At 46.0% G+C, this 22,112-nt stretch overlaps 1 protein-coding gene across 1 annotated transcript; it reads left to right on the forward strand.

The window, feature by feature from the left end:
* Positions 1 to 17,045: 17,045 nt before the first annotated feature.
* Positions 17,046 to 20,849, forward strand: LOC136516439 (uncharacterized). Its single transcript, XM_066509833.1, has 9 exons — positions 17,046 to 17,403; positions 17,721 to 17,785; positions 17,897 to 17,945; positions 18,825 to 18,919; positions 19,103 to 19,188; positions 19,281 to 19,340; positions 19,424 to 19,505; positions 20,184 to 20,297; positions 20,392 to 20,849. Exons 1-9 carry the CDS (start codon positions 17,187 to 17,189, stop codon positions 20,554 to 20,556), a joined length of 933 nt encoding a protein of 310 aa, XP_066365930.1. The 5' UTR covers positions 17,046 to 17,186; the 3' UTR covers positions 20,557 to 20,849.
* Positions 20,850 to 22,112: the final 1,263 nt, after the last annotated feature.

The following is a 22,112-nucleotide window of genomic DNA, read 5'->3' on the forward strand; positions in this document are numbered from 1 at the left end:
CGATGTCATCGATGTAGGCCTCAACGGTCCGCCCGATGAGGTCCCCGAAGCAGTTGAGCATACAGTGCTGGTAAGTTGCCCCAGCGTTCTTCAGACCGAATGGCATTCAAATGTAGCAGAATGATCCAAAGGGGGTGATAAAAGACATCGCGAGCTGGTCGGACTCTCTCATCATGATTTGGTGGTAGCCAGAGTACACGTCAAGGAAGTAGAGGGTTTTGCACCCTGAGGTAGAATCGACTATGTGGTCTATGCGTGGCAAAGGAAATAGGTCCTTTGGGCATGCCTTGTTGAGACCCGTGTAGTCGACACACATCCTCCATTTCCCGCTCTTCTTTCATACAAGAACGGGATTTGCTAACCACTCCGGGTGGTGTACTTCCCTAATGAATCTAGCGGCCAACAGTTTTGCTATCTCTTCACCGATGGCCCTGCGCTTTTCCTCGTCGAAGTGGCGCAGGTATTACTTCATCGGCTTGGAGCCTAGGTGGATTTTCAAGGTATGCTCGGTGACCTCCCTTGGGATGCCTAGCATATCCAAGGGTTTCCACGCAAAGATGTCTTTGTTGTTGCGGAGGAAGTCGATGAGCCCGCTTTCCTATTCGGAGGAGAGCGTGGTACCAATGCGTACCTTTTTACCCTCGGAACTACTGGGGTCTACGAGGACCTCCTTGGAGCCCTCTGCTGATTTGAATGACCTGATCAATTTCTTCGCGTCAGGCGCTTCTTTGGCGACCTCTTCCCTAAGGGTGGCAAGCTCTCCTGAGGCGACGACTGCTGCGGCGTGGCCATAGCATTCGACTTCGCACTCGTAAGCGCGCTGGAAGGAGGTGCCAATGGTGATGACCCCATGGGGACCCAACATCTTTAGCTTGAGGTATGTATAGTTGGGGATGGCCATGAACTTCGTGTAACATGGATGTCCCAGGATGGCGTGGAAGGTTCCAGGGATCCCCACCACGTCGAAGGTGAGGGTCTCAGTCCTATAATTAGACTGATCCCCGAAAGTGATGGGTAGATCGATCTGTCTTAGTGGCACGGCCTATTTGCTAGGTTGCAGATAATGAAGTCGTCATTATCCACACCACCGGCTCGACAGGCGAGCCAATAGTCTTCAAGCCAAAGCCTGGGGTTTGTCTCCCCAGAGTACTTAGGGATGTTGGTAGGTGGTCGATACCTTGGTGGGAACACAGCATTGAGGATGTACCGGCAAAAGGCCTGAGGGCCTGGCAGACCAGGGCTCGGGCTCCAGTCCTCGCCGCTGTCATAGCATCCACCACATTGAGGATGATAGCCACGGCAGGCTCCTTCTCTTGATTCGTTGTAGGTACATATGTGGGCATCGATGGTGCTGCGTGCGTCGCGGTTGTGGCTGAGACATTGATGCACCAGGACAGCGGTGTGCTGCCTACCGCCTGGTAGTGTTTGGCGAACCAATGCGTCCTTGGTGGGGCACACCGAGGGTGTGCGCTAGCTGGTGTCAAGCTCGCATCACCGAGACAATGAGCTTTCCGCCTGCTGCGCCGCTGCATGCTCGAGCAACGTGCAAATTTCTTGGCAGGTCTGGCGATCCTCGGTCGTCGCAGCCTCTGGGAGGCTGTGAAGCAAGGCTGTCACAGCGGCGATGTTCTGGCATCCTCGAGCAAAGTGAGGGAGGGTCCCGTCATCAGTGAGGATCCTTTGGTGTACATCATGGGCCGTGGTGCGCACGCGCCCACCGTTTCTGTGGCGTTTGATCTTGTGATTGATCTCCATGTTCTCCCGCACGAGCCCTTGTCTAGCCTCATCAATCTCTAGCTTCCAGGCTCTTAGCTGCTCCATCCTCACTCGAGATGGGGCCACTGCCTCCCCTCCGGTCCTACCATCAGGGTTGCCTATCAGGGTAGCCTCCTCCCCAAAGATGCTTTCGACGCGCCCCTCAGGGGTTTCTGCCATGAAGCATCCCTAGGAAGGGTGATGGCTCCCCCTGCTAGAGTTAGAGCTAGAGGATGATCCTGGATCCTTCATGAGGAGCTTGTGGAGAGACTCCATGTCGTGTTCAATTACCCCCATGAACTTGCTGTTCGTGGGTGGCTGAACCATACGTAGTGCCACAAGGTGGCCAGCGGTCTCTGCAGCATTGTGGAGACCGAACGGAAACGCTATTGGGGCACTCCGTATGTGGCATTCCGGAGAGAGGAGCCCCTCTCTAGAAGGCCGTGCCACGTCATTGTCGTCGGAAAGGGCGAGGTGACGCTGGTTCTCCTTGGACTGCTGGGGTCCAAGGGAGACGCCGAGCTGGCGCCCAAGCCTCTCATGGTCGAGGCCAATGGAGGGGAGAGATTGGAGGGCAGTATGCGCCCGTACCAACTCTCCTCCCACTGTGATGATGAAATCTAGCCTCCCAAAGCGCACGTGTGTGCCTGGGACCCAGCTGACGTTGTGGTTAGCCATCCGTGGCCTGGTTTGGAACGCGTAAAGGCCCCTACCTGGCGCGCCATCTGTCGGTGTTTCGAACAAACACCAGCTAGTAAATTTATAATTGATGCGTGTTAGGCCTGGATGGTACGCTAAAGGACACTAGGTTTATACTAGTTCGGGTTGAATGTCCCTACGTCCAGTCTGTGACTGCTCGTGTTATTAGTGCCGAAAAAGGTTCATGGTAGGGGGTACAAACGGTCAAGAGAGGGACTGGTCCTAGGTCTCTGATGGAAAAGATCGAAAGGATGCCAAGAGCTTGGTTGCTGCTTGGCTGCGTGCGTGATGTGTTGTGCCCATGTCGAACAGGTCTTTGTGTGAGTCATTCGTAAAAAGTCGGTCCCTTCAGTGGAGAGCCCTGCCCTCCCTTTTATAGACCAAGGGGGGAGCAGAGGTTACAGATGGGAGAAAGAGGAAAAAACCAAGGGTATAGGAGGTCCTTTGAAGGATCTGGGTCTTCCTTTTTTCCCACGCCTGCCCTGCTTAACGTGGCAGACCGTGTCAGAAGTGGCATGTTTGTTGATCTTCGTAGGCCATGCCCTGGCCCCATTTAGCAAGTAGGTGCATCCCATCCCATGCCGGCGGACAGTGCGGCGTGCCGGAGAGCCGAGCAGTGACCCCTCGGGGAGTAATCGGGGAAGCGACCATATGTCCGTTACTGTAGATGATGTGAGTTCAGTCTTGGACCGTAGCGGTCATCGTATGCCAGTGTTAGTATCTGTGCCCGAGGACTGAAGGCGGCGCCTACTACATTGTGGGACAAAAGCCGGTGCCCTCAATACTATTTGGGCACTGTTATGAGGAAAAGGGCTTTAAAGCGCCCATCCCATCATGTTCTGACGGTGCCTTCCTACAGTCGCATAGGGCATGGCCCTCGACATCGTGGTTGACTCGTATGTCCTGTCGTACCCCGTGTTTCATTTTTAGGAAGGATCAGAGTGCAGTCGTGGGGCAAGGCGGAGCTAGCCTTTAGTCATCGAGTGAGGTCGAACCCGCCTTTGGACGTCGGGTGAGGCGGAGACTAGCCCTCAACCCTCGGGTGAGGCAGACCCCGCCCTTAGCCCTCGGGTGAGGCGAAGACTAGCCCTCAGCCCTTAGACGAGGCGGACCCTGCCCTTAGCCCTTGGGCGAGGCAGAGACTAGCCCTTAGCCCTCGGACGAGGTGGACCCTGCCCTCAGCCCTTGGGCGAGGCAGACCCCACCCTCAGCCCTCGAGCAAGGCGGAGACTAGCCCTTAGCCCTCGAGCGAGGCAGAGCTGGCCCTCAGTCATCGGGTGAGGCGGAGCTGGCCCACTGGCGTCAGGCGAGGCAAAGCTAGCCCTCAGCCATCAGGCGAGGCGGTGCTGGCCCACGAGCGTTGAGCGAGGAGGAACCAAACTCCCGTCGTTTGGGCAAGAAGCGTAGTAGTGCTCTTGTCCGTTCAGGAGTGTTTAATGTTCGATGGTTATTAGTTCCACTTCCTTGGGTACCCTGGTATTAGGTCCCCGATAGCTTGGTGGTGGTCTCTGTCGAAGCCTGCAAGAAGCTTGTACGGTGCTTCGGAGAAGAGCTTTGTGAGGGGCATTGTGCTCGCCCCGCGGGAGCCACGAAGAGCAACTCTAGTTGAGCGTGTCATTGAGCTACCCTCACTTTTAGGGTAGGTTCTTGTGATGCCCGACGTGCGGGCTTGGCGGGTGAAGCCAATTAGCCGTCGAACCACCAAATGAGCGGTCGACACAACGGGGACTAGCATGTTGGCAAGCACGTGAACCTTGGGAGATAAATCACCGTGTCAACCTTGTTCTTCCCGTTGGTTTACAATCCCCTTTCACAAGCTTGTATTATATTTCATGTACATTGTGCTTGTGTAGTTGCTCTTGTAATTAGTTAGCTTGTGTAGCTTACTAGTTACCTTCTTGCTTGTGTAGCATAGAAGTAGCTCCCTTGCGTGGCTAATTTGGTTTGTGTAACCTTATTAGTCACATTGCTTAGTTTGTGTAGCTAAGTAATTGCACTCTCTAATTTGGCATTGGTTGTCTTGTTATTGAGCATTGCTAGTGAGCTTAGGTGGCTTTGTGCTTTTGCTTACTAGCTTGTATAGGAGCTCCCTTGTTGCTTCAAGTACTACTGGCATAGGTTTGTGTGACCTTGCTTCTAGAATTGGTTAGGTGAGCTCTAGCTAGCCCGGCACCTTTGTTGCTTAATTAGTATCTTTGAAAGGTGTTAGAGAACATAAATAAAGGGGTGTAGTCTTGGCTAGACCGATAGTTTTAATTCCGCACTTGTTTCGATTAGCCGACGCGATTAATTTTAGAAAGGACTATTCACCCCTCCTTTAGTCCGCCATCTCGACCTTACAAGTGGTATCAGAGCTAGGTCTCTCATTTGTGGTCTCTACCGACCTGAGAGGATGGCGTCTAAAGGGCTAGATGTTTGTGAGACACACATTTTTTATGGCACAAACTTTGCACTTTGAAAAAATCACATGCTTGATCATTTTCGTGCAAAGGGACCTAAGTTTTGGTGGATTGTCACTAGTGGTCTCACTCATGTCTTAGATCATAGAAATCTCACCAAAGCTCAAAGAGGTCTCTATAAACTTGATGCACATGCTTGTTGTTTTCTAATGGATGCTTTGAGTTTTGATTTGATGAAACAAGTAAACTTCACGGGAACCGCTCGTGAGATATGGGAGTCCATCAAGTGCACCTTCGGTGATTCCTCCACATGGGATGATGGCAAATTCAAGAAGGAGGAGCCTAAGAAGGAGGCACATGAGGATGTTGAGCATGACCACAACTCCGTGATTATGGAAGATTGCTCCACCTCATGGTCAAGTGATGATGATGATTAATCCACTACAAGTTCACTTGGCAAGATTGATGATGCCACAAGTGTTGCAAATGATGATGCTACCCCATGCACACTTGATGGTTATGATGATGGATCACGCCCAGATGACATTGCTACTACAAGCTCTCCTACTTCACCACATTGCTTCATGTCACAAGGTGACACCAAGGTATCAAATGATAATGTGGTTGATCATGTTGATTCATATGATGAGGTTGTTAGTAGACTTGCTAGCATGACCATGTCTTTAGAAAATGAGAAAGCTAAAACATTGAAATTAGAAAATGAAAACTCATTTCTAAAGAACCCTTGTGAAGAACATAAGAAATTACTTGATTTTAAATCTTTACATGATGAGCTAAAATTGAATCATGAGACACTACTTGCATCTCATGATGAATTATTAGAACAACATGCTTCTCTCATTAAAGTGTTAACAAAGAAACTTAAAAATAGTGAGAGCTCATCACATGGGTCAATTGATCAATCACAAATTGTTGCTAACCCTTGTGATGTAGGCAAGAAGCATGTATCTACCTCTTGTGACGATTTATTAGAAATGCCATGTTCTTCGCATATAGATGCTTGTTCTACTTCTATGTCTTGTGAGACTAACCTTTTGAAGAAGAACAATGGGCTCAATGAACAAGTAAAGAAATTGAGCAACAAGTTAGAGAGGTGCTACAACTCTTAAGTCACCTTTGAGCACATGTTGAAGACTCAAAGAAACTTTGGTGACAAGAGTGGAGTCGACTTCAAGACTAGCAAAGTCAATCATCAAGAAAGCCACAATGACATAAGTGGCATTGGCTTCAACAAGAGTAAGATCAAGGGCAAAAGATGGGGCAAGAGAAGATATGAAAGAGAGATGAAGAAGCAAGAACAAGAGAAGCTCTCTCATTTCATGTGCTTCAAGTGCCATGAAGTGGGACATCTTGCAAATGGTTGCCCCAATGAAGAAAAGCTCAAGTTGAAGAAAGAAAAAGAGAGGCTCAAGCATATGAAGTGCTTCAAGTGCCGCACTTGGGGTCACCTTACCTCAATATGCCCAACCAAGCAATTGGTGAAGCAACTAGAAAAGCCTCAACCAAAGCCACAAGTTGAGCAAGAGAAGACACTCCAAGAGCAAATCAAGATCAACCATGAAGATGGTGGTGATTTGATGATAAAGAAGAAGAAAACAAGAAGGGGTAGAAAGGCAAGGCATCTAATGCAAACTCAAGATGCCAAGATGATGAGCAAGAATGAAGATGAGAAGAAAGGTTATGCTCACATCAAGTGCTTCAAGTGTGGAAGTATGGGACACTTTGCCTCTAAGTGTTCTACCAAGCTTGAGAAGAAGGCTCAAGCAATCCAAGAGAGGCAAGGCAATGAGAAGCACCACATGAGCAAGGAAGAGAAGGCTCAATCAAAGAGAAAGTGCTACTCATGCCAGGAAAGGGGACACATGGCACATTCATGTCCCCTAGGTAACACCCCTAAGCCTATTTCAATTAATGATGATTCTGTGCTTAGGAAGGGTGGTAATAGTACCTCTATGGTTGCTATTGCAAAACATTCTGCTATTCATACTAAGGCTATGCCTAAGTATGTTGCACCTAAGTTGAGAGGACCCAAAGTGGTTTGGGTACCATCAAAAAGTGGATAATTATTTATAGGTACCATCGGCATTGGAGGCGTGGTTCAAATGATATTCATCTTGTTGATCATGTAGTTGAGCCAAGTATTGCTAAGTGATGATCATTATCCCAATGTCGTGACAAATTGAGTGAAGTCCAAATGTGCTACACATACAAGTGTCAAATTCAAGTTGTTGGTGATTAATTGGATATATTTGATAGTTTGCAAATAATTGAGTTGAAGCTTACAAGTTGGACGATCATGAGCCAACCAAGGTATATCTCTTGTTGATCATTTCATCATATGAGTTGATTGAAAGGGACAAATATGTAAAGTTGCTTGCTATAAGTTGATTGAATGGATAATTGATTAGTAATCAAGGTTGGATTGATTTGAGTTGGATAAATTCATGAGATGATTTTTAGTAAGTGGTTTGAATGGATATATGTCTTATGGAAGTATTCAAACAAGTTAGTTTCAAGTTTGATTCATATTTGATGAAGTATAGCTCAATTATTGAAATCTGTCCTATAATTGAGAATCTGAGCTAGCTGTGATCTTAGACATGTTTGAGTAATCAACACTTATTGGATTGGCATAAAAATTGATGTACATGCTCTAGACTTATGGTATAATATGGTGTACCATTTTCATGAGAATTGGATAAGAAATACTTCAGTTTTGGAGTGGATCTTGTTAGCTATAGTGCAACAGTTTTTAGCATGTAGCAGTGGTTGAAGAATTGAAATCTAGTAGCAATTTAGAAGTCAAATGAAGCTCAAATTTTTACAGCTGCTAGATAACTTAGTTAATCACATCTCCACCAAATTTCATAGCATTTGGATTTGTACTTTGGGATATATGCATTTTTATTTGAAGAGTACAAAATCTGCTAGAAAAGTGACAATTATTGGATTTATTTGGAATCACTTTGATTGAAAGGTCCTCAAATTGGAAACATGTTTATAAGTAATTGAGGCACCTAAGTTTGGTTTTGAGGTGATCTAAAAGCATGACAAGCAAAGAGTACAATGCCATTTGATTGTGGAGTGTACTTTGCACACATTTGATACTCAAGATGAAGATCAAGATCAAACTCAAGTTGAAGATAAAGTTTAAGTTCTAGATATGATTGGAGATCATTTGGTAGAAAGAAAAGAACTTAAACAAGTAGAAAGAAAAGGACTTAAAGAAGGAATCAAGGTTACTCATCAAGTTAAGTCCATCACTTGGATCAATCAATCAAGCTATTTCAAGTGAGTATCAAGAATGGTTCTTTGGAGAGAGGTCACTTCTCCCTAGTGTAGGGGCTTGCCGCCTATGTGTAGGTGAACCAAGTGTGGTACTTGGAAGGCTAACATGGAAGTGGTGATCCGAGGAACATTTGAGATGCTTAGTTGAAGCAATCAAAATGGTTGATTAAGAAAAGCAAGCAACACCCAAAAGAGAGCTAATCATATTATTTCAAGTGATATTCCAAATAGCTCTCTCATGTAAGCATTGATCAAAAGATGAAGCAAGCCAACCACAACAAGAAAGTGCACTTGATCATAAGTGGTATTCATTTCATATGGATGAAGAATGGAATTCAAAATGGTATCTATTGGTCTTCTCCAAGCTTATAATTGGACTTCACATTGCTATTGGAGTAATGAATTGGAATCTATGTGACTATCCTCTACTTCAACATAGCAAAGATATCATTGTAATGTGCATGATCATTTCATCTCTTACTAGTATGCGGTTAGTGCATGTAGTACATGCCTCATAGGATCATGTATAGCAAATAAAATGTTTAAATTCATAACCTACCACTATTGCTTGAATGATTACTTGATCTAGTGGTTAGTATATGAATTTGTTCATGAGCTAGTGAACCCAAGTACTTGATTTAATTTAGATTGCCAACAAGTGACAAGTACAACATTGGCAAGATAACCCTTGCAAGAGGTGTGAAGAAGCTTGTCATTGGTTCAAACCGGACTTGGAAGCTTAGGCATATCAATCTAGTTCAAGTCAATTTAAAAGCTCATGATAAGTGATAAGAGTACAAGCACAAGACAACAATACAAATGGATATATAGTTTGTTTGTTCTAAGTGGTATCTAGACTCAAGTATTTCATCAAGAATTCACTAGTAATGTATAGATCAACTCACAAGTAATATCCTGTAAGTGGTACTCATGAAGATAGCAAATGTTCAAGAAATGGTCAAAATTGACAAATCCAACAAGTGGTTCCATGCTAGAAAATTCTTTCAAGTGGTATCACATCTACAGATGATGGTTCCACAAGTGATCCTCAACTTTAAGTGATCATCAAATAAAGAATGCATCCCTCACCTACAAGCTTGTATTATATTTCATGTACATTGTGCTTGTGTAGTTGCTCTTGTAATTAGTTAGCTTGTGTAGCTTACTAGTTACCTTCTTGCTTGTGTAGCATAGAAGTAGCTCCCTTGCGTGGCTAATTTGGTTTGTGTAACCTTATTAGTCACATTGCTTAGTTTGTGTAGCTAAGTAATTATGCTCTCTAATTTGGCATTGGTTGCCTTGTTATTGAGCATTGCTAGTGAGCTTAGATGGCTTTGTGCTTTTGCTTACTAGCTTGTGTAGGAGCTCCCTTGTTGCTTCAAGTACTAGTGGCATAGGTTTGTGTGACCTTGCTTCTAGAATTGGTTAGGTGAGCTCTAGCTAGCCCAGCACCTTTGTTGCTTAATTAGTATCTTTGAAAGGTGCTAGAGAACATAAATAAAGGGGTGTAGTCTTGGCTAGACTGATAGTTTTAATTCCACACTTGTTTCGATTAGCCGACGCGATTAATTTTAGAAAGGACTATTCACCCCCCTCTAGTCTGCCATCTCGACCTTACAACCCGCACATGGGCGGATGGCTTAAGACGGCCAACTCAGATCTCCTGCTGCGACACGAGCACGTGCACGTGACTGGCGGACAGGAGGCATTGGCGAGATGCGCTTAACTCAGAGTGACTGGACCTGAGCTAGGCTCTCCATGGTGGCTAGCAGGACAAGGTAGGGCAGGGGAGCATCCCATCGCTTCTATAGTCGGGCCACTGATTTGACACGGCGGTAGGGCTCCAACACATGGACTACATGATAGGTAGAACAAGGGGTGGAGCGAGCCCCACGTCGACCACACACTGTAGCCACAACCATGGCGCGGACCAACGGCCAGCAACGCGCCTGCACCACCCATAGCAGTGACTGCGCCCAGGCTGCCAGCCAAACGGGACGGCGCACATGCAACAACGGACTAGCCGCAACTAGCCGAGACCGGCCCATGACCGCCGCTCTAGCCATGGCACGAGCTCGACACCCATAGCGCCTACGCGCGTGGTGACCGCGGCCATGGAAGCCAATTGCCAAAACAGTGATGAACACACTTTTTAAAGCATCACAAAGACCGCTAACGACTCCGGATGCAGTTCGACTAATTTCCCTAACCTAAAGCCAATAGTATCAACTTCTAGGCGAAGCAGTCACCAAGGTCAAGGAGCAACTCAAGGAGGAGATGCCTACATGCCAGCATGGGCTCATCACGCTGAACTCTAGTTCATGAATAGGGCACTGGAACATGATTCACCGCATGTTCTAAGGAGTTTTGGGAAATTTTTAAGGGTTCAAGTTGACATCCAACTCAACTACGACCTACACCTCACCCAAGTGCTAAGTTAGAAGCAACCAATGATACAAGAACATGATTTTAGTGCTTAACCATTTTTGTCGGAATTCAAATACCAAAATGGCATTGCCTAAGGCCATTTTAGACTTAGAAAATTTAAAGGCTTGGTTAGAACTAGCAACCACTGGCACTCTTGTCATGATTTTTAAAAGGTCTAAACTTTATTAACCTTAACCAACACCAACTTCACGCAATAGTCCATACTTTATACCAACCCGTAGGAGCAAGATATTTAAGCACTATTTAACTATTTTGCTCAATATAATTCATCAAAATGGTACTTTAAACATAAATTCAAGTGTTTGCCGACTTAACGAAAAGAGCTTATCTTATCGTCAAGTTTGATTTTAGAGCTCCCAAAACAATAGTTAACAACATCTATTTTCCAAAAGTTAAAGTTATATTGTCATCTACCAAGTTTATACTTCCAACTTTATTTAAGTGTCACATACATGTTCTATAGTATTTTGCTTAATAAAAATTGGTTCTAAACCCTAAGTGATATAACATGACTATTGAATCAACTTATGTTTAGCATTTCCGTTGATCGTCTTGAGCTACAGAAATTAATCTACACACTTTATCACATGCATTGACACATAAACATGATGCTCATGATATAGTTTAGCAAGTTGTTTAAGCGATAACACCGAGGGTGTTACAATTCTCCATCATCTACTATTTACCATAGCAGTAGGGCTCCTGGAGCTTCTCTTTGGGCTACCCCTCGTCTAGCATAGGTTCTACTACCTCATTCGTCATTCTTCCACCCCCATTGTAAGAACTTCAGAGCATTCAAGCGAGGAACACGCACTCGATCTTCTCTGAGACTGGACGTAGGGCTCCGGCCTAAACCAGTATAAATCCTCGTGTCTATTGGATGCTACCATCGTCTTCCTAGAGCAACACGGTAATCATATAAATTTACTAGTCTGGCTTACGAAACATCGACAATATGTGTACACAGTTTTTTAATTAAAAACTTCCTTTTTTCAATGTCAACCAAAAAATGTATTTTTTGGATGAACCAAAAAGATGTTGGAGTGTTGATAAAAAAGGAACGACTAGCACCTGTACGTCCGGCGCGAGGCTCGCTTCCAGACGTCGCTCCTCATAGCCCGCGCCTGCTCCATTCTACATGCCCACCTCGCTCGGATATGCGCTGGTCGAACGACTTGTCCCACCCATGCCGCCTCGTCCCCACTCGGTCCCACGTCACCCAAACATCACCAGCATCGAGAAGAGGAGACACCAAGGTGAGGTAGCAAAAGGTGAGGAGAGAGATGCAACACCCGATCTACTTTTGAAACATACATATGAAACATTTGCAATATTCATTCGAAAATAGTTGAAACACTTGCAACATACGTCTGAAACACTTGTAAAAACACCTTAAAATGCTTGAAAAAACTATTGCAAAATATATGCAACATTCAGATAAAACACATGCAACATATGTGTACAACCATTGCAACATTCAGGTAAACACACTTGCAACATGCGTTTGGAAAAACAACTGAAACATTGGGAACAAAAGCTTGCAACATACGTGTACAACAATTGCAACATATGCAACATCCAGATCTACTTTTGCACCATCCACATGAAACACTTGCAACATCTAGATGAAACATCTAAAACACTTGAAACATACTTTTGCAACACGTATTTCAATGTGCAATGTCACGTTGCTGCTTGGACGAATCATGGAGCTCGACATCGTCGCAGCACATGGAGCTCATCGGTGAGCCTCTGGGCGAGGGCCTGCTCGGTGGCCTAGGTGAGCACTTGTACGAGGCACGCGAGCACCCCTAGATGAGCACCTGCTCCATGCCCTGGGCCAGTGTACCCTAGGCATGGCATAGGATGGGCTTGGCGCAGCGAGGGATGTTCCCCACACCCTTTCGTCCTCTCTTTGTCTTCTCCATATCCGGTGCCGAGCGAGCGAGGTCGAGTGCGGGATGGTAGCTGCACCGAGTCAGCCGCTACATTGCTAGATAAGCACGCAGGTGGGGTGGCCTAGCCATGCCACCGTCGCCCAAGCGCTAGCGGGCAACAGTGTCAAGCCAACCGTGTCGCCGATCGAGCATGTGGGTGGGCGACCGCGTCGAGCCAACCATGCTATTGCCGGCCAAGCACGTGGGCGGCCGTCCACGACTAGCCAGCCTTGCTGCCGCCGGCGAGCGCGTAGGTGGGCTGCATAGGGGGAACTTGGCACGGTGCTCAGGCAGGGAACAAAGCTCCGGCCAGCTGGACCGGGGTAGGCGGCCTACAGGTGACGGCACGGCGTGCTGTGCGCAACGAGGCTGCGCTGACCTAGCAAGATATGGGTCCAGGGTGGGTATGGGGTATGACCCCCGGTACCCATATGATAAGACATGGGCCACACCATCAGTGGTGGCCTAGCCCACAAGATCAAGGCATGCGGCATATGGCACTGGTTGCGCGTGCACCGCAATGCTACAAGAAGATGCGATTTATTAGATATTGTATAATACCAAATAGGATATTTCTCTTGATATTGTATAATACCAAATAGGATATTTTTCTTGTAACCATACCCCTCCAGAGCATATAAGAAGGGGTAGGGGTCCCCTAGTCGACATCCCCATATGGATCCTAGGCTTAGCCTAAGGCATCTGATCATACACAATACAATCCACAAAGACACAGGACGTAGGGTATTACGTCAAGCTGATGGTCCGAACCTGTCTAATCGCTGTCTCTTGTGTTCTATGTCACCATCCGGCTCCCTCACACGCACCTCCACCGATTCATCTACTACCTTGGACATACCCCTTGATAGACTGTCGGACGTATTTTGTCGACAGTGGCATGCCAGGTAGGGGGTGTGCGTGCTGATCTTCTGCGAACCAGATGGGAATTTCTTTGCCAACAAACGTGGGTGTCCTCATGCTCGATGGATGATTCAGCCGCAACACGCAACGCTCCTGAATCACGCATAGCATGTTGGCGATGGCAGACCACCATGATGTTACGCTTCAAGCGGCGGCCAGGTACCTACTCTTTGATTGACTTAGCGGCAGGATGCAGAGGAACCATCTCAAAGACCTCCCAAGATTCAGTTGTAACACGACATGTCAGGCCCATGATCTACAGTAACATGCAAGGCTAATTTGCATGTATGGGTGTATGCATGTATACAACATATGCATGCATGAAGGATGTAAGCCCACACGCGCCAAGCTGCTTGATAACAAGCTAAGTCGTGTTTCTATTTTTAGATTAATCTTTCTATTGTATGTATGCTTCTACATCTGCCCTCATGATTATCCACAGCTTACACAGCGACATGACGTCTTGGTGCAACTCATCACAACCTCACGACAACATATCACGACATCGCTTGTACGGCATGTGAGTAGCCAATTCGGCCAGCCTATCGTGAAGGCTATATGAAGTTAGTAGCTACGGCGTGAGGCGTCAACTAGGAACCGCAAGGAATTCACCGACATGGCCTCGCAAACTACCAGGAACTGCAAGGAATTCACCGACATGGCCTTGCAAACTAATCAAGATGTGGCTCCATGTGGGCATGCACCACGATCGGTCGGATGTCGCCACACGGACTTCGCCTCCCCACGCAGATGGACTCCGTCAAGGCTCCGATTATGCCCGTTTGACTACGACTTTATGTAGCCGTCCGAGCTGTCAAGCGAGCCGTCCGAGCCACCAAACGAGACGCTAAGTGAGCCGCCCGAGCCATTCGAGCTGTTAAGCGGGCTGCCTGAGTCATAAGCAAGCCACCTACTCGAACATCGCGACACGCTACGTCAACGATCTCTCTGAATCTGATCGGCCAAAGGCCGACCAACAGCATGAGGACGACGTCGTTTGAACTACTCAATCCAACCACCTACCGCATCACAATGATTATCGCCGCGAAGAACGGTGTTGTGACAACCGTGACCGCCGCCATGACAATAGGCCAGAAAGCTCGAGGGCTGGGCAATTTCATCGACACCGACTAGACGTTCTGTCTAAAGCTAAGTCACGCTTTAATATTTTTCTAAATATTTCCCAACCTTCATATATCACCATGATATTTCTCTGAGCTATTTTCTCCATGTTTATTCTCCAAACGATTTTCTTTCATGTATACCATCTTAAAGATGGCATACAGCTAAGGCTAAGGCAAATACCCAAACAATCATGTTGGTGCTCGGATGTTCTCAGAGACGGTCCTATCTTCGACTTCTCCCTACACGTGCACGAGCGCCTGCCCTCTATGTTAGGGGTGGTCGACAGCGGTTCCCTAGCGACACCCTACTCTTCCTACACGCACACGGGCTCTGTCCTCCGCGTTATGGTTAACAGGCTAGCTAGGGCTGGAGACTCAGCTGCACACTAACTGGTTGGACGGTTTATATTATATATAAACACATCTTCAGAATAACACTAAGTATTAACACCAACTAATCATCGAGCTGCATACGCTATTTAATCACCATTGCTGATTCTTCTCCAGAGTTCATATATTTTATTTTTGCATCATGTACTACCCATTCTACACATTTGTTTCGCAGGGGCACGGTTCGATCAACGAGCTTACACTCAGGGACCGGACAAGATGATCATCGTCCGAGTGGTCGGACCACCTAATAGACGGACTTCACCGCTAACCAACTAGTTGGACTGCTCGGCACTCACTCTTGCTCGGCGTTCACTTCACCGTCGACTAGTAGGATGGACTGCTCATCGCATGGGCTTCATCGTCAGCTACGCTGGGGCTCGCCAGCTACGCTGGAGACTCCTTGGTGTTCAGATTCTTCGTGCAAGCATCGCCAGCTAAGCTGGGGGTTCCTTTGGTGATCGGATCTTGCTACGTCTCATCAATGTGCTATCAAGTTGCTCCATATTGTTCGGATCAGGGTGCTGATCTTGGACAGCATGTCCGAGGTCTTGTGAAGTACATGGCAGAAGATGTTGGCAAGCTTTCATTAAAATTCTTTGACCCTGCTACAAGATATCTTCAAAATCTTTCAGCAGGCTGGGGGACTACGTGTGTACACGTCATCTGGCGATGACTGTATTTATTTCTACACTAGTTTCCAGCGACATTGGGGACTGGGCCAGCACCTGAAGACTACTACTTTAAACCCTGGCACCACGTGACTACTTCACCTACTGCCAGGCTCGGGGACTAAGTGGGCACACTTCACCTCGCGGTGAATGCGCTTATTTTTTGACTTAATCTTTTACAAAGTGACTAAGTTCCTCCGCGCTGACTAAGTCAAGAACGCTAAGCATCTAACTTCGATGCCCGGAACCTAAGTGGGCACACTTCATCCAAGATGGAGACTTCAAAATTTTTATCATGAGCCCTTACATCCTTCGGGCAAACCTCAGCTTCGAGTAAGTCTAGGCTTGCTCACAGTTGAACTGTTCGGACGCCGTTCTGACTGCTCGGACAATAGCTCGGATGATAGTTCAACTGCTCGGACGCCTATTCAACAGCTCGAATACTCGCTTCAATAGCTCGGCTCCCAGTTAAACAGGTCAAACAGCTGTTGCTGATGATCAACAACAAGTTGGACAGCTCGGACAAGCTCAAGACGGTGTTACTCAGCGGATACAAGGAGCTCGGGGATTAGTTGTGGGGGTATGACCCCCGGTACCCATAGGAAAAGATATGGGCCGCACCATTAGAGGTGGCACAGCCCACAAGATCAAGGCGTGCGGCGCACGGCACTGGTCGACGTGCACCGTAAGACTACAAGAAGATGTGATTTATTAGATATTGTATGATACTTTTTTTTGTAACCCTATCTCTTCAGAACATATAAGGAGGGGCATGGGTCTCCTAGTCGACATCCCCGTACGGATCCTAGGCTTAGTCTAAGACATCTGATCGTACGCAATACAATCCACGAAGACACAGGACGTAGGGTATTACGTCAAGCTGACGGTCCGAATCTGCATAATCGTTGTCTCTTGCGTTCTGTCACCATCCAGCTCTCTCATACGCACCTCCACCGATTCATCTACTACTGTGGATATACCACTCGATAGACTGTCGGACGTATTTTGTCGAGCTAGAGTTGCCGCGAACGGGGAAGGAGAAAGAGAGAATGTCGGCGGGCACGTGTATGGCAGTGGCGGCATTGGAGCAGAGAGAGAGAGAGCTGCGCATCGTTGATGGGAGAAGGATGTCAAGTGGGCCCGATGCGTCATAGAGTAGATAGAGGGAGACTAGCATAGGCAAAAGTGTCCCTACGAAAATATGTTAGCCTTAAAGCGTTTAAAAGTGGGTTTAATATGCCTTCAGTATATAATGACGTATTTCAAAGTAGGAAACAATTGTAATGGCATTAGTATAGTTTTTAAAATAGTAATGGTGTGCTTAGATCTGATAAAAAAATGTTTGACGGCTAACAGTAACAAGAAGATCGATACCCGCGGCCGCTTCTCCTGGATCCCTCGGCCCTGGGCTTCTGGCAGCACGCCGTGCCGCGACACAACGACTTCACCCGTGCTCCTGCGCTGTGCCCCTCCCTTCCGCCTCCACGCTCCCGACGTCCACCACACAGCCCGGTCGAGTCAGCCGATCCCCCCATGGCGGCGGCAGTCGCGGCGGTCGCGGCTGCGACGACGGCGGAAGACGAGGCGCGCCTGCTGCGCCTGGAGGAGCAGGCGGAGCACGGCGGCGGCGGCGCCTGGGAGTACCTCTGCCTCGCCCGCCGTCTCCGCGCCCGCCGCCCCGCCCACGTCCTCCGCGTCGGCCTCGCCCTCCTCAACAACGCCTCCGCGCGCTCCGGCCTCGCCTCAGAACGTAACGCGCTCCGCCTTCTCTTCCCCTGACCCTCGCTGATCCGCCCCCGTTCCGATTGGTAGATGCATAGATCTCGCCCCCTGGTCTCGCATCCCGGCCGCCGGCACGATCTATCCGTCTCTCACGCGTGGTGGATTTGGATTGCCCTGCTCAGCCCTTCTCGATTCCGCCCCATAGATGCTTAGATCGCGTCATGCCTCTGCTGGATCTTTCGCATCCTCTGTGATTTTGCTAGTCGAAATTGCGAAAATATGGCCGCGAGCTTTGCAGCTTCCGACCCCTGGCCGTAAACGTGTGCCTGCTTTCTTTCGGTGCAGAGTGGACGCTCTACGAGCAGGTGGCCACGGCGGCCATGGATTGCCAGCGTCTCGATGTGGCAAAGGTGAGGTTTCTTCTGTAACCGTGTGACAGACACTGCTCTCAGGTTCAAGTTCCTGTTATCTGATGCCTGGCGGCATAACTTCAATCTAGTGGTCTTTTGATGGATTTGCAGGACTGTATTGGAGTCCTTTCAAAGCAATTTCCTGGCAGCACCCGGGTTGGTAAGTGTGGTTACTGAACTCAACTTTTAGAGAGACTATTATGGTTCCTAAACATACTATGCTCCAGATCAAGGAGGAATTTGTTTTAGTATAAATAAATATAGCTTGATCAAGAATTAAGCTGACTCGACATTAATCTTTGGAACATATATCATCTAGCATCGACCATAATTTTTGTAAAATACAGCTATCTGGGTTAGATTTACACCTGCACTGTATTGATATCATCATGATGGTTGTTTCATCCCCGGAAATACAGCCTGGCAAGTACAACTGAATGGGATCTAATGAACCTTATAGGTCTGGATGTTGGTTTATTTGAAGTTAAACAAGTATGTATCTATTCTACATTAATGTATTGTAACTAAGATTCCGGTAGAAAAGTGGGCAATTGGATAACATTGAAGGTGATGTGGCTCATCTAAGAGCATAATTTCTGATTTTCCGTTTCAAGTTCAAAAGACATGATATCTGCCGAGTTATGCTGCCATGCTGGGTACTTTGGTCAGTTCTCACCTTTCTTTATATATGCTAAACTAAACTCAGTGAAAGTGGAAGTGTGAATTTTTGAAGTTAAAGTGTTAAATAATTAGACTTGCATTCTATATTAATTATAAAGGCAAAGTGTTGATGTTTTAATTAAGAACATGGTAAGAAAAAGCAATTGGCTAGTTCAAGATTGTTGGTGATGTGATCTAATGATTGAGTTCTTAATCATAGTGCATACAAAAAAGGTTAAAAATAAATGTATACATCTAAGACTCAAATTCCTGATTTTTTATTTTTGTGCATGGAAGACTTGACATCTGTGAGTTCTATGGTGCTGGTACGATGGTCACCTCTCTGTATATGCTAAACTGGCTGTGCCCTAAAATGTAGCCCGGCTAGAAGCTCTTCTATTTGAAGCGAAAGGTGAATGGACTGAAGCTGAAAGAGCCTATGCGCTAATCCTGGAAAACAATCCATTTGACCAGGTATGCCATGCCGTGGTTCTGATGATGATTCTCGTTTTCCATGTTAAAGACTTGGTTTGCAGTAGTAGTGCAATCTGCCAATCTCCTCTGCCCGTTGAGCCTGTCAAATTCTAAGGTTCAAAGTTTTTTGAACTATATCTGATGCCATTTAACATTATTGTGAGTGCTTTCTGTGTTTGACAGATTGTCCACAAGAGGAAAATTGCTATTGCAAAAGCACAAGGTGATATGTTGATAGTGGTTGATTATCTCAATAAGTATCTGGAATTGTAAGTATCTGCATCCACTTTGTTTTAGGAGCAAGGTGTAGTTATCTGTAATTTCCTTTTGGTATAAAACATCAACTCTTTTCTTGTATTAGATTTATGGCAGATCATGATGCCTGGAGAGAACTTGCTGAAACATACGTTTCTTTACAAATGTAAGGTGTTTGATATCAATTCACTCTACATAATCTGCTAGATATGGATGCCACAATACTAAATTGTTCCCATTTCTTATCAGGTACAAGCAAGCTGCCTTTTGTTATGAGGAGCTAATATTAGCCCAACCAACTATTCCACTCTATCATATAGCCTATGCTGAGGTAATCTGAACAACTCAACGGCTCAAAGCAGCCCCTCTGCAAAAAGAAAGAATGAAAAAAAAAAGATTTTGCAATTATGCTTTCAAGCAAAGGTCTTAACATTATAACATGATGTGAAACATCCAAAATCAACTAAAGCATGCCAAGATATTGATGATGTCCAGACGGGTCTGGACGGAGGATTGGTTTATTCAAAGAGAATTATAATTTAGTAAATAGTGATATGTTGAAATAAAAGAAGGATTTGATATAATATATCTATTTCTTTCATGTGATTATGTTTCACAGTGACGACTTCCTTTAGATATGGACTGTAATTTTCAATAGATACAATGCATTGCATCTTTGTAACAACTGCGAGGCATACAATTAACCTTAACTAGTGAACTAACTTTGGATCCACCATACAGTTAATCACTTAATCTTACGTAGTAATTTTTGACACGCTTAGTTGTATTTCACAGTTTGTTTTTGTTGTCCCTCTGACTTGGAATTTAGAGTCAATCCCACTGTCCACATTACTTAGTTACACTCAACATTTCGCCTAACAAACCATAGGCGTTTCTTGGTTCAATGGGAAGCATAATTGATTTTGTGCTGCACCTGTATGTGGTTCTGCCGGTTTTTAAAAACTTTATCATACTGATTATTGAGTATATATATACTTTTGTTGTGAAGGTTCTGTACACTATGGGTGGCTTGGAAAATCTTCAGACAGCTAAGAAGTACTATGCATCAACAATCCAGTTGACTGGAGGCAAGAATACAAGAGCCCTCTTTGGTGTATGTCTGGTAAGGCCATACTAGTGTAGGAAAAACTTGAACTCTTAGTTGATTCTTTCTGTGTGATCCATTATTGATTCTCTCGCATATCTTAAACACCCAGTGTACTTCGGCAATCAATCAGTTAACCAAAGGAAGGAACAAGGAGGAAGAGGGATCGGAGCTGCAGAGCTTGGCTGCAGAAGTTCTGTTGAAGAATTACAAACAACAGGCTCCATCAAAGGTGCCCCTTATCAGCAGCATGTTGAAGAACATGAAACTCAGCTAATACCAACTAGCTTCGCACATTCACAGTGGCCCGGTTGATAGATAGTTAAATTAAATTGATGTGGCATAATGCTTGTTTTTTTTATGGCACCAACATTGCAAGGCTTAAAAATAGATGCTCCCAAGGCCATGGGTTGTACTTGTACAACACCTGTTTGCTTACCTAGAAATATGCATGGCTTCTTTTTCATTGGATGTCCTACTATAGATCAAGAAACCTCCGATTGTATTTCAGCACAAACAAAATTTTGAATCAGTCACTGATGAAGGTGTACTTGTTGGTTTTGATTGTTATCTGACTATTTGTTTTGTATATGAATCCTGACTCGGAGCATTTTATCTTTTTCCGTCACGTGTATTCTTGGTTCTTTGTTTGCACCCTGCAATGTGTTTTCGGAGATACATATTCCTAACATGGTCATCACATGTTTAGTCCTTTCAACCACTAAACTTCAAGTTTAATAACTGACTAATGTCACCCCTTGTATTTTTCGCCTAATGATGGTAAATCTGAGCCAGGAGTTCCTGAGTCTTAGCTTGTCTAGTCCGTCTCTGGTGTAACCTCTGTCAAAACTTGTTACACGCTGTATTTTCCTTGCATAAGAACCACTTGGCAGGTTGGCATCATGAATTCATGATTCATGACAAACATCAGACTTTTTCTTGAAAATTGTCTTAAGGTACAATAAGTACTTCGAGCTTGTAGAACCAAAACTACCGGCAAAGGGAGTATATAACTAACTAACAACAAAGCCTTTTGGAATTTCATAGAAATTCCATAGGAATTCCATAGTGTCCAGTTCATTTTTCGCAGGAAAAAACGCGAGAACCAGAAAAAAAAAATCCCGCTAAAGCGGGCCTGAAGGTGGACCGTGACGTCTAAGAGGGGGAGGGTGAATTAGACAACTTAAAAATCTAACTCTAAACTATGGTCTCTTTTTCTACTCCTAGCGAAATATATGCAATAGATAAACTATCTAAGTGTGCAACTACGGTTTTGCTAGTGTGTTGCTATCTCTACCGCAAAAAGGAGTAATACAATGAATGTAAATGCGGAAGCTAAAGAGCAAGGTAGAAATATGCAAACTCCCGTCGACGACTCCGGTATTTTTACCGATGTATCGAGAAGCACGCAAGCTTCCCCCTAGTCCTCGTTGGAGCCCCTCGCAAGGAATCCCTCGCAAGGGCCAAGCTCCCAGTCGGGTAACTCCGTGGATAGCCTCGGGCCTTTCCCACACGCAAGTGGGTCTCCGACGTGCCTTCCGGCAAGCCTCTCCTAGATGCTCCCCGCCGTCTTCACTATCAAGCTTCCGGCCAAAACGCCGCGGACCTTGTTCCCTCCGGTATATGGTGGCGGCCACACCACAAACGCGGTTGGTGTGATCTCGCAAGACTACAAGCCCCTCCGATGTACAACAATGGTGCGCGCAAGCACCGAGTGGTAAGAGGTATGCAAACCTCACTAAACACTAGGCCTAAATCTAGAGCAAGTGCATAAGCGGTGGTCTAATCAACCTAAACACTTCGCAAAGCACCTACGCTAATCACCTAATGAAT

This window comes from Miscanthus floridulus, chromosome 17, assembly GCF_019320115.1.
Source record: "Miscanthus floridulus cultivar M001 chromosome 17, ASM1932011v1, whole genome shotgun sequence".
NCBI lineage: Eukaryota > Viridiplantae > Streptophyta > Magnoliopsida > Poales > Poaceae > Miscanthus > Miscanthus floridulus.